The sequence below is a fragment of the Saccoglossus kowalevskii genome, chromosome 10 (genome assembly GCF_978046115.1).
Source record: "Saccoglossus kowalevskii chromosome 10, keSacKowa6.1, whole genome shotgun sequence".
Lineage (NCBI taxonomy): Eukaryota > Metazoa > Hemichordata > Enteropneusta > Harrimaniidae > Saccoglossus > Saccoglossus kowalevskii.
The window spans coordinates 36,922,014-36,936,266 of NC_140650.1; the positions used below are offsets into that span (position 1 = coordinate 36,922,014).

The following is a 14,253-nucleotide window of genomic DNA, read 5'->3' on the forward strand; positions in this document are numbered from 1 at the left end:
AAGTAACACAGCATGGCATCACTGAGTAAGCACAAGGCTAGTCAAACAGCATGGCATCACTGAGTACACACAAGGCTAGTAACACAGCATGGCATCACTGAGTACGCACAAGGCATCACTGAGTACGCACAAGGCATCACTGAGTAAGCACAAGGCAAGTAACACAGCATGGCATCACTGAGTACGCACAAGGCATCACTGAGTAAGCACAAGGCAAGTAACACAGCATGGCATCACTGAGTACGCACAAGGCTAGTAACACAGCATGGCATCACTGAGTACGCACAAGGCTAGTAACACAGCATGGCATCACTGAGTAAGCACAAGGCAAGTAAGACAGCATGGCATCACTGAGTACGAACAAGGTAAGTAAGACAGCATGGCATCACTGAGTACGCACAAGGCAAGTAAGACAGTATGGCATCACTGAGTACGCACAAGGCAAGTAACACAGCATGGCATCACTGAGTAAGCACAAGGCAAGTAACACAGCATGGCATCACTGAGTAAGCACAAGGCAAGTCAAACAGCATGGCATCACTGAGTAAGCACAAGGCTAGTAACACAGCATGGCATCACCGAGTACGCACAAGGCTAGTAACACAGCATGGCATCACTGAGTACGCACAAGGCTAGTAACACAGCATGGCATCACTGAGTAAGCACAAGGCAAGTAATACAGCATGGCATCACTGAGAAGGCACAAGGCAAGTAAGACAGCATGGCATCACTGAGTAACCACAAGGCAAGTAACACAGCATGGCATCACTGAGTAAGCACAAGGCAAGTCAAACAGCATGGCATCACTGAGTAAGCACAAGGCAAGTCAAACAGCATGGCATCACTGAGTAAGCACAAGGCTAGTAACACAGCATGGCATCACTGAGTACACACAAGGCAAGTAACACAGCATGGCATCACTGAGTAAGCACAAGGCAAGTAACACAGCATGGCATCACTGAGTAAGCACAAGGCTAGTAACACAGCATGGTATCACTGAGTACGCACAAGGTAAGTAACACAGCATGGTATCACTGAGTGCGCACAAGGTAAGTAAGACAGCATGGCATCACTGAGTAAGCACAAGGCAAGTAACACAGCATGGCATCACTGAGTAAGCACAAGGCAAGTAACACAGCATGGCATCACTGAGTAAGCACAAGGCTAGTAACACAGCATGGCATCACTGAGTACGCACAAGGCTAGTAACACAGCATGGCATCACTGAGTAAGTAACACAGCATGGTATCACTGAGTACGCACAAGGCTAGTAACACAGCATGGCATCACTGAGTAAGCACAAGGCTAGTAACACAGCATGGCATCATTGAGTAAGTAACACAGCATGGCATCACTGAGTAAGTAACACAGCATGACATCACTGAGTAAGTAACACAGCATGGCATCACTGAGTAAGCACAAGGCAAGTCAAACAGCATGGCATCACTGAGTAAGCACAAGGCTAGTAACACAGCATGGCATCACTGAGTACGCACAAGGCTAGTAACACAGCATGGCATCACTGAGTACACACAAGGCAAGTAACACAGCATGGCATCACTGAGTAAGCACAAGGCTAGTAACACAGCATGGCATCACTGAGTAAGCACAAGGCTAGTAACACAGCATGGTATCACTGAGTACGCACAAGGTAAGTAACACAGCATGGTATCACTGAGTGCGCACAAGGTAAGTAAGACAGCATGGCATCACTGAGTAAACACAAGGCAAGTAACACAGCATGGCATCACTGAGTAAGCACAAGGCAAGTAACACAGCATGGCATCACTGAGTAAGCACAAGGCAAGTAACACAGCATGGCATCACTGAGTAAGCACAAGGCTAGTAACACAGCATGGCATCAATACGCACAAGGCTAGTAACACAGCATGGCATCACTGAGTAAGTAACACAGCATGGTATCACTGAGTACGCACAAGGCTAGTAACACAGCATGGCATAACTGAGTAAGCACAAGGCTAGTAACACAGCATGGCATCACTGAGTAAGTAACACAGCATGGCATCACTGAGTAAGTAACACAGCATGGCATCACTGAGTAAGTAACACAGCATGGCATCACTGAGTAAGTAACACAGCATGGCATCACTGAGTAAGCACAAGGCTAGTCAAACAGCATGGCATCACTGAGTACACACAAGGCTAGTAACACAGCATGGCATCACTGAGTACGCACAAGGCATCACTGAGTAAGCACAAGGCAAGTAACACAGCATGGCATCACTGAGTACGCACAAGGCATCACTGAGTAAGCACAAGGCAAGTAACACAGCATGGCATCACTGAGTACGCACAAGGCTAGTAACACAGCATGGCATCACTGAGTACGCACAAGGCTAGTAACACAGCATGGCATCACTGAGTAAGCACAAGGCAAGTAAGACAGCATGGCATCACTGAGTACGAACAAGGTAAGTAAGACAGCATGGCATCACTGAGTACGCACAAGGCAAGTAAGACAGCATGGCATCACTGAGTACGCACAAGGCAAGTAACACAGCATGGCATCACTGAGTAAGCACAAGGCAAGTAACACAGCATGGCATCACTGAGTAAGCACAAGGCAAGTCAAACAGCATGGCATCACTGAGTAAGCACAAGGCTAGTAACACAGCATGGCATCACCGAGTACGCACAAGGCTAGTAACACAGCATGGCATCACTGAGTACACACAAGGCTAGTAACACAGCATGGCATCACTGAGTAAGCACAAGGCAAGTAATACAGCATGGCATCACTGAGTAAGCACAAGGCAAGTAAGACAGCATGGCATCACTGAGTAACCACAAGGCAAGTAACACAGCATGGCATCACTGAGTAAGCACAAGGCAAGTCAAACAGCATGGCATCACTGAGTAAGCACAAGGCAAGTCAAACAGCATGGCATCACTGAGTAAGCACAAGGCTAGTAACACAGCATGGCATCACTGAGTACACACAAGGCAAGTAACACAGCATGGCATCACTGAGTAAGCACAAGGCAAGTAACACAGCATGGCATCACTGAGTAAGCACAAGGCTAGTAACACAGCATGGTATCACTGAGTACGCACAAGGTAAGTAACACAGCATGGTATCACTGAGTGCGCACAAGGTAAGTAAGACAGCATGGCATCACTGAGTAAGCACAAGGCAAGTAACACAGCATGGCATCACTGAGTAAGCACAAGGCAAGTAACACAGCATGGCATCACTGAGTAAGCACAAGGCTAGTAACACAGCATGGCATCACTGAGTACGCACAAGGCTAGTAACACAGCATGGCATCACTGAGTAAGTAACACAGCATGGTATCACTGAGTACGCACAAGGCTAGTAACACAGCATGGCATCACTGAGTAAGCACAAGGCTAGTAACACAGCATGGCATCATTGAGTAAGTAACACAGCATGGCATCACTGAGTAAGTAACACAGCATGGCATCACTGAGTAAGCACATGGCTAGTCAAACAGCATGGCATCACTGAGTACACACAAGGCATCACTGAGTAAGCACAAGGCAAGTAACACAGCATGGCATCACTGAGTACGCACAAGGCTAGTAACACAGCATGGCATCACTGAGTACGCACAAGGCTAGTAACACAGCATGGCATCACTGAGTAAGCACAAGGCAAGTAATACAGCATGGCATCACTGAGTACGAACAAGGTAAGTAAGACAGCATGGCATCACTGAGTACGCACAAGGCAAGTAAGACAGCATGGCATCACTGAGTACGCACAAGGCAAGTAACACAGCATGGCATCACTGAATAAGCACAAGGCAAGTAACACAGCATGGCATCACTGAGTAAGCACAAGGCAAGTAACACAGCATGGCATCACTGAGTAAGCACAAGGCAAGTCAAACAGCATGGCATCACTGAGTAAGCACAAGACTAGTAACACAGCATGGCATCACTGAGTACGCACAAGGCTAGTAACACAGCATGGCATCACTGAGTACGCACAAGGCATCACTGAGTAAGCACAAGGCAAGTAACACAGCATGGCATCACTGAATAAGCACAAGGCAAGTAACACAGCATGGCATCACTGAGTAAGCACAAGGCAAGTAACACAGCATGGCATCACTGAGTAAGCACAAGGCAAGTCAAACAGCATGGCATCACTGAGTAAGCACAAAACTAGTAACACAGCATGGCATCACTAAGTACGCACAAGGCTAGTAACACAGCATGGCATCACTGAGTACACACAAGGCAAGTAACACAGCATGGCATCACTGAGTAAGCACAAGGCTAGTAACACAGCATGGTATAACTGAGTACGCACAAGGTAAGTAACACAGCATGGTATCACTGAGTGCGCACAAGGTAAGTAAGACAGCATGGCATCACTGAGTAAGCACAAGGCAAGTAACACAGCATGGCATCACTGAGTAAGCACAAGGCAAGTAACACAGCATGGCATCACTGAGTAAGCACAAGGCTAGTAACACAGCATGGCATCACTGAGTACGCACAAGGCTAGTAACACAGCATGGCATCACTGAGTAAGTAACACAGCATGGTATCACTGAGTACGCACAAGGCTAGTAACACAGCATGGCATCACTGAGTAAGCACAAGGCTAGTAACACAGCATGGCATCATTGAGTAAGTAACACAGCATTGCATCACTGAGTAAGTAACACAGCATGGCATCACTGAGTAAGCAACACAGCATGGCATCACTGAGTAAGCACAAGGCTAGTCAAACAGCATGGCATCACTGAGTACACACAAGGCATCACTGAGTAAGCACAAGGCAAGTAACACAGCATGGCATCACTGAGTAAGCACAAGGCAAGTAACACAGCATGGCATCACTGAGTACGCACAAGGCTAGTAACACAGCATGGCATCACTGAGTACGCACAAGGCTAGTAACACAGCATGGCATCACTGAGTAAGCACAAGGCAAGTAATACAGCATGGCATCACTGAGTACGAACAAGGTAAGTAAGACAGCATGGCATCACTGAGTACGCACAAGGCAAGTAAGACAGCATGGCATCACTGAGTACGCACAAGGCAAGTAACACAGCATGGCATCACTGAGTAAGCACAAGGCAAGTAACACAGCATGGCATCACTGAGTAAGCACAAGGCAAGTCAAACAGCATGGCATCACTGAGTAAGCACAAGGCTAGTAACACAGCATGGCATCACTGAGTACGCACAAGGCTAGTAACACAGCATGGCATCACTGAGTACACACAAGGCAAGTAACACAGCATGGCATCACTGAGTAAGCACAAGGCTAGTCAAACAGCATGGCGTCACTGAGTAAGTAACACAGCATGGTATCACTGAGTACGCACAAGGTAAGTAACACAGCATGGTATCACTGAGTACGCACAAGGTAAGTAAGACAGCATGGCATCACTGAGTAAGCACAAGGCAAGTAACACAGCATGGCATCACTGAGTAAGCACAAGGCTAGTAACACAGCATGGCATCACTGAGTACGCACAAGGCTAGTAACACAGCATGGCATCACTGAGTAAGCACAAGGCTAGTAACACAGCATGGCATCACTGAGTAAGCACAAGGCTAGTAACACAGCATGGCATCACTGAGTAAGTAACACAGCATGGCATCACTGAGTACGCACAAGGTAAGTAACACAGCATGGCATCACTGAGTAAGCACAAGGCGAGTAACACAGCATGGCATCACTGAGTAAGCACAAGGCTAGTAACACAGCATGGCATCACTGAGTAAGCACAAGGCTAGCAACAGCATGGCATCACTGAGTAAGCACAAGGCTAGTAAGACAGCATGGCATCACTGAGTAAGCACAAGGCAAGTAACACAGCATGGCATCACTGAGTACGCACAAGGTAAGTAAGACAGCATGGCATCACTGAGTAAGCACAAGGCAAGTAACACAGCATGGCATCACTGAGTAAGCACAAGGCTAGTAACACAGCATGGCATCACTGAGTAAGTAACACAGCATGGTATCACTGAGTACGCACAAGGTAAGTAACACAGCATGGTATCACTGAGTGCGCACAAGGTAAGTAAGACAGCATGGCATCACTGAGTAAGCACAAGGCAAGTAACATAGCATGGCACCACTGAGTAAGCACAAGGCAAGTAACACAGCATGGCATCACTGAGTAAGCACAAGGCTAGTCAAACAGCATGGCATCACTGAGTACACACAAGGCTAGTAACAGCATGGCATCACTGAGTACGCACAAGGCATCACTGAGTAAGCACAAGGCAAGTAACACAGCATGGCATCACTGAGTACGCACAAGGCATCACTGAGTAAGCACAAGGCAAGTAACACAGCATGGCATCACTGAGTACGCACAAGGCTAGTAACACAGCATGGCATCACTGAGTAAGCACAAGGCAAGTAATACAGCATGGCATCACTGAGTACGCACAAGGTAAGTAAGACAGCATGGCATCACTGAGTACGCACAAGGCAAGTAAGACAGCATGGCATCACTGAGTAAGTAACACAGCATGGTATCACCGAGTACGCACAAGTCTAGTAACACAGCATGGCATCACTGAGTAAGCACAAGGCTAGTAACACAGCATGGCATCACTGAGTAAGTAACACAGCATGGCATCACAGAGTAAGTAACACAGCATGGCATCACTGAGTAAGCACAAGGCAAGTAACACAGCATGGCATCACTGAGTAAGCACAAGGCTAGTAACACAGCATGGCAGCACTGAGTATGCACAAGGCTAGTAACACAGCATGGCATCACTGAGTAAGTAACACAGCATGGTATCACTGAGTACGCACAAGGCTAGTAACACAGCATGGCATCACTGAGTAAGCACAAGGCTAGTCAAACAGCATGGCATCACTGAGTACACACAAGGCAAGTAACACAGCATGGCATCACTGAGTAAGCACAAGGCAAGTAACACAGCATGGCATCACTGAGTAAGCACAAGGCAAGTAACACAGCATGGCATCACTGAGTAAGCACAAGGCTAGTAACACAGCATGGCATCACTGAGTACGCACAAGGCTAGTAACACAGCATGGCATCACTGAGTAAGTAACACAGCATGGTATCACCGAGTACGCACAAGTCTAGTAACACAGCATGGCATCACTGAGTAAGCACAAGGCTAGTAACACAGCATGGCATCACTGAGTAAGTAACACAGCATGGCATCACAGAGTAAGTAACACAGCATGGCATCACTGAGTAAGTAACACAGCATGGCATCACTGAGTAAGCACAAGGCTAGTCAAACAGCATGGCATCACTGAGTACACACAAGGCTAGTAACAGCATGGCATCACTGAGTACGCACAAGGCATCACTGAGTAAGCACAAGGCAAGTAACACAGCATGGCATCACTGAGTACGCACAAGGCTAGTAACACAGCATGGCATCACTGAGTACGCACAAGGCTAGTAACACAGCATGGCATCACTGAGTAAGCACAAGGCAAGTAACACAGCATGGCATCACTGAGTAAGCACAAGGCAAGTAACACAGCATGGCATCACTGAGTAAGCACAAGGCAAGTCAAACAGCATGGCATCACTGAGTAAGCACAAGGCTAGTAACACAGCATGGCATCACTGAGTACGCACAAGGCTAGTAACACAGCATGGCATCACTTAGTACACACAAGGCAAGTAACACAGCATGGCATCACTGAGTAAGCACAAGGCTAGTAACACAGCATGGCATCACTGAGTACGCACAAGGCTAGTAACACAGCATGGCATCACTTAGTACACACAAGGCAAGTAACACAGCATGGCATCACTGAGTAAGCACAAGGCTAGTAACACAGCATGGCATCACTGAGTAAGCACAAGGCTAGTAACACAGCATGGCATTACTGAGTAGGCACAAGGCAAGTAACACAGCATGGCATCACTGAGTAAGCACAAGGCTTGTAACACAGCATGGCATCACCGAGTAAGCACAAGGCAAGTCTAAAAATTATGTTGACAATCACCCAGCTGTCATAGACTAAGTTGTACCAAGTCAATGGCAATGCATTATTTTATTTTGGTTTGTTTTTCATAGTGCATGTTTTGATTGGTTATTATATTTAAGGTCAAGTAAAATGTCAACATATGGAGCAGACTTTACTTAATTTTGCATTTGAACTTCGTTGCTATGTAATTATTGTGTATATTCATTTGAACTTTGTTGCAATGTAATTCTTGTGTATATTCATTTGAATTTTGTTGCTATGTAATTCTGTGTATATTCATTTGAACTTTGTTGCTATGTAATTCTTGTGTATATTCATTTGAACTTTGTTGCTATGTAATTCTGTGTATATTCATTTGAACTTTGTTGCTATGTAATTCTGTGTATATTCATTTGAACTTTGTTGCTATGGAATTCTTGTGTATATTCATTTGAACTTTGTTGCTATGTGATTTTGTGTATATTCATTTGAACTTTGTTGCTATGTAATTCTGTGTATATTCATTTGAACTTTGTTGCTATGTAATTCTGTGTATATTCATTTGAATTTTGTTGCTATGTAATTCTTATGTATATTCATTACAATTTGTTGCTATGTAATTCTTATGTTTATTCATTGTCTTGACAATATGTGTGAATTGCTGTATGAGCTTACCACTCATGGACAGAGCCATAGAATCAATGCATAAATTTGCATAAAACATGGCACAGCTTTGATTGCTTACACTTGCCACACATGTATGTCAATGATCTCATTATAGAGATTATGTGGGGCTAATAGAGAAAATACAGTAGACCAAAAACTTGTCTGAAAACTTCACACATTTCTCAGCCCTGAGACTTGTTAGTTCAACATGTAATTTCCAGATATCTTGCGTAAACTGAAATATTGATTTGTTATCATATGAAATAAGAAAAGGTTTATAAATATTCTATTTTTGATTCGGTATCTGTATTTGCTGACTCTAATATTACAGACCTCCTCCTCTTCTTCATCCGGATCTTCATCCTCTTGGAATTCATCATCATCATCATCATCAAATGGGTTACCATGACTTTCAGACTCAGGAGGACTGTTAGTACCAGGACGATTCTTTTTAATTGATGTCTCTTTGCCTTGCTTCGTCACCCGATCCTCTATACTGGATTGCTTTTGCCCCTGCAAAAGAGTTAAAATAAACAAGCCATGCATGGCACAGTCCCTGTTAGTTATCAAACTTAAGATACATGTATATAGTTTTGTTTATAGTAATACAGTTGGAACATTAACATGTAAGAGATATGGATCCAGAAGCTGATGCTTGATTTTTGATGATTTTTTAGCACAAAAATGGCCGCCATTCGGCCATCTTGAATCAGATCATTAAACAAATTGATGTGTATATGTACATGTATAATATTATGTATGATGTACATGTATGTGTACGTGTGAAGTTTGAATGTAATCAGTCCAGGCATGTCTAAGATAACGCACACACGGACACAATTGCACAGAGGTCAATTCACAAGTCCCTGTTTTCAGGGACTTAAAAAAAGACTGACTGTAAAATATGTACTAAAAGCCGGGGCTTCAAATAAAATGGTACAATGCAATCCTATTAGAGTAACTACATACATGTGAAGTGGTGAAATTTTGGTTCCCAATTGGTTCTAAAAGAATTTAGGGTATTCAGCAAAAATAAGGACAGACATTACATACGGTACATGTCATGTTTGTGTCATGCCTGAGCTAAGACAACAAGTCTTGTTATGATATGACAGAGTCCCCATTAAGTCAAATAGTAAACAAAACTGAAAGGAGTCGGCCATTTTGAATCAGAACATGAAACAAATTACATGAGAGTAAGGAAGAGTGAAAATGTTTAAATGAAAAATTATTTCTCATGTTCTATAGTTGTAACGTTTGATTGCAATCAGTCAAAGTATGTCAGAGACATGACTTTAGAAAAGCCTTTGCATTCGGCCATTTTGAACCTATCTGAAAAAAATATGGATTACGTCTGAATGGCGACTAACAAAAGCATCATGGATTCAAGGTTTTGACCGACTGTGAAGCACATGGTTACAAAGAAATTTGCAAATAATACCCATACCCATAACTGAAACAAACAAATCATGCTCACCTAAGGGTAGAAGAAACTGAAGAAGAAGAATGTAAAATTGTTTATGATGATAACAGCTCATTTGATACACAACATTTTTGCGCAGTTTTGTGGTGAGCATTAAGTTAAAATCGATTCTACAGTATAGACCTACTAGCTGTCATTCATCCTAGGGTGTGAATTGTTGGGTGTACACATTGCGGTCTTGATTCACAGTTGTTCGCGAGGACTGTGATGACTAGTTACATGTATGTAACATCTGTTTATTTATAAGTGATAGCTCAACTGATCAGTCAGAGATGCGTTTTTCCCCCTGCTAATGTCAGTACTATTACCAACAGGGTTTGAACCGGCATCTCACCTTATGGATGGCTGAGAAATATACTTTTTGTGTATTTTTTTAACTAAAATGGCAACCAGTCAAAGATCAACAGAAAGAAAAAAGTAATCAATGTGCATACATGTATGTCTCGAATTGCGACTTGCCTTTGTGCCAACAAAATTGGTCCAGACATGTCAAAGAAATGATGATGAATGCATGGACAGATCTATACACACACACAGACAAAATGTAAAACAAGCTTCAAACTTTCCCTTACCTGTTTCATAGCTACCTGACCAATTCTGTCGGAATGCTCCCTGATATTTTCCAAAAAATCAACAAATTCAGACATAGACGCTTCTTTTATACTATCTCGAAGTTTTGGGATATTTTCTGTCATTATCTGTGAGAACCTGTATCCCTTAACTCTTGGTAAGTATGTATGTTCCAGCTGTTCAAGCGTTTTCAGAGCCGGGTAGTACCTGATTAGTGTCATAAATAGAGACATTGGGTAAAGTAATTTGATATGGTGGTATTCCAAAACAAAGCTTAGCAAGTGACTCAGCCACTCAAGGTTTAAGTAATAGCATACATGTACCTGTCATCTTTCATCTGTTTGGTTAGCTTAGTGTACATCTCCAAAACTGAAGTGCAAACAAAAAAGCATGTTAGCATGACAACAATAAAAAAACATTCATATCAGCTATCTGTGGAAACTTACAGATATTGTTAATTTAAATTTGGGATGGGAGTGCTTTAAACCTAATAGAGTTGACAAGTTTGAAACACAATAGAGATAGTTAACGACCAGGCTATTAATATTAGAACATGGATACAAATTTACATTGCCAAACTGAGGCTGGATAAATGTTATTTTCAGCATGGTGGCTCAGTCCTGATCGATAGGGAATATTCATCACAATGATCTCCTATACATATTATTAGAAATTCACTATTCTTTGTGAAGAAGACAGCTGGAATCCTTAATGAGAACAGACAGGAAGAGTATGTGGAACACATATTTCTCACTGTCCCTACTCTCAACTATGTCAGTTCTGTAATCAGTAATAAGAAATGAGAAATTGTATGCAAGTATAACCAGATTTCTACTCACCAGGCAGACACAGTTGTATGCAAGTATAACACGATTTCTACTCACCAGGCAAACACAGTTGTATGCAAGTATAACAAGATTTCTACTCACCAGGCAGACACAGTTGTATGCAAGTATAACAAGACTTCTACTCACCAGGCAGACACAGTTGTATGCAAGTATAACAAGATTTCTACTCACCAGGCAGACACAGTTGTATGCAAGTATAACAAGATTTCTACTCACCAGGCAGACAAAGTTGTATGCAAGTATAACAAGATTTCTACTCACCAGGCAGACACAGTTGTATGCAAGTATAACAAGATTTCTACTCACCAGGCAGACAAAGTTGTATGCAAGTATAACAAGATTTCTACTCACCAGGCAGACAGTTGTATGCAAGTATAACAGGATTTCTACTCATCAGGCAAACACAGTTGTATGCAAGTATAACAAGATTTCTACTCACCAGGCAGACACAGTTGTATGCAAGTATAACAAGATTTCTACTCACAGCCAGACACAGTTGTATGCAAGTATAACAACAAGATTTCTACTCACCAGGCAGACAAAGTTGTATGCAAGTATAACAAGATTTGTACTCACCAGGCAGACAAAGTTGTATGCAAGTATAACAAGATTTCTACTCACCAGGCAGACACAGTTGTATGCAAGTATAACAACAAGATTTCTACTCACCAGGCAGACACAGTTGTATGCAAGTATAACAAGATTTCTACTCACCAGCAGACAAAGTTGTATGCAAGTATAACAAGATTTCTACTCACCAGGCAGACACAGTTGTATGCAAGTATAACAAGATTTCTACTCACCAGGCAGACACAGTTGTATGCAAGTATAACAACAAGATTTCTACTCACCAGGCAGACACAGTTGTATGCAAGTATAACAAGATTTCTACTCACCAGGCAGACACAGTTGTATGCAAGTATAACAGGATTTCTACTCACCAGGCAGACACAGTTGTATGCAAGTATAACAAGATTTCTACTCACCAGGCAGACACAGTTGTATGCAAGTATAACAAGATTTCTACTCACCAGGCAGACACAGTTGTATGCAAGTATAACAAGATTTCTACTCACCAGGCAGACACAGTTGTATGCAAGTATAACAAGATTTCTACTCACCAGGCAAACACAGTTGTATGCAAGTATAACAAGATTTCTACTCACCAGGCAAACACAGTTGTATGCAAGTATAACAAGATTTCTACTCACCAGGCAGACACAGTTGTATGCAAGTATAACACGATTTCTACTCACCAGGCAGACAAAGTTGTATGCAAGTATAACAAGATTTCTACTCACCAGGCAGACACAGTTGTATGCAAGTATAACAACAAGATTTCTACTCACCAGGCAGACACAGTTGTATGCAAGTATAACAAGATTTCTACTCACCAGGCAGACACAGTTGTATGCAAGTATAACAAGATTTCTACTCACCAGGCAGACACAGTTGTATGCAAGTATAACAAGATTTCTACTCACCAGGCAGACACAGTTGTATGCAAGTATAACAAGATTTCTACTCACCAGGCAGACACAGTTGTATGCAAGTATAACAACAAGATTTCTACTCACCAGGCAGACACAGTTGTATGCAAGTATAACAAGATTTCTACTCACCAGGCAGACACAGTTGTATGCAAGTATAACAAGATTTCTACTCACCAGGCAGACACAGTTGTATGCAAGTACATTGTATAACAAGATTTCTACTCACCAGGCAAACACAGTTGTATGCAAGTATAACAAGATTTCTACTCACCAGGCAAACACAGTTGTATGCAAGTATAACAAGATTTCCACTCACCAGGCAGACACAGTTGTATGCAAGTATAACAAGATTTCTACTCACCAGGCAGACACAGTTGTATGCAAGTATAACAAGTTTTCTACTCACCAGGCAAACACAGTTGTATGCAAGTATAACAAGATTTCTACTCACCAGGCAAACACAGTTGTATGCAAGTATAACAAGATTTCTACTCACCAGGCAGACACAGTTGTATGCAAGTATAACACGATTTCTACTCACCAGGCAGACAAAGTTGTATGCAAGTATAACAAGATTTCTACTCACCAGGCAGACACAGTTGTATGCAAGTATAACAACAAGATTTCTACTCACCAGGCAGACACAGTTGTATGCAAGTATAACAAGATTTCTACTCACCAGGCAGACACAGTTGTATGCAAGTATAACAACAAGATTTCTACTCACCAGGCAGACACAGTTGTATGCAAGTATAACAAGATTTCTACTCACCAGGCAGACACAGTTGTATGCAAGTATAACAGGATTTCTACTCACCAGGCAGACACAGTTGTATGCAAGTATAACAACAAGATTTCTACTCACCAGGCAGACACAGTTGTATGCAAGTATAACAACAAGATTTCTACTCACCAGGCAGACACAGTTGTATGCAAGTATAACAAGATTTCTACTCACCAGGCAGACACAGTTGTATGCAAGTATAACAGGATTTCTACTCACCAGGCAGACACAGTTGTATGCAAGTATAACAAGATTTCTACTCACCAGGCAGACACAGTTGTATGCAAGTATAACAAGATTTCTACTCACCAGGCAGACACAGTTGTATGCAAGTATAACAAGATTTCTACTCACCAGGCAGACACAGTTGTATGCAAGTATAACAAGATTTCTACTCACCAGGCAAACACAGTTGTATGCAAGTATAACAAGATTTCTACTCACCAGGCAAACACAGTTGTATGCAAGTATAACAAGAT

General features: G+C 42.6%; 1 protein-coding gene across 1 annotated transcript in view; it reads right to left on the minus strand.

Moving 5' to 3' along the window:
- Positions 1–14,253, minus strand: part of LOC100375962 (exocyst complex component 6B-like) — a 90,148-nt gene that overhangs the window by 55,512 nt on the left and 20,383 nt on the right. Inside the window, exons 4-6 of the mRNA XM_085504574.1 lie at positions 10,973–11,018; positions 10,652–10,856; positions 8,930–9,109 (exon numbers count right to left, since the gene is read on the minus strand). Of these exons, the coding sequence (XP_085360700.1) occupies positions 8,930–9,109; positions 10,652–10,856; positions 10,973–11,018 (431 nt within the window). The remainder of the gene's footprint in view (positions 1–8,929; positions 9,110–10,651; positions 10,857–10,972; positions 11,019–14,253) is intronic.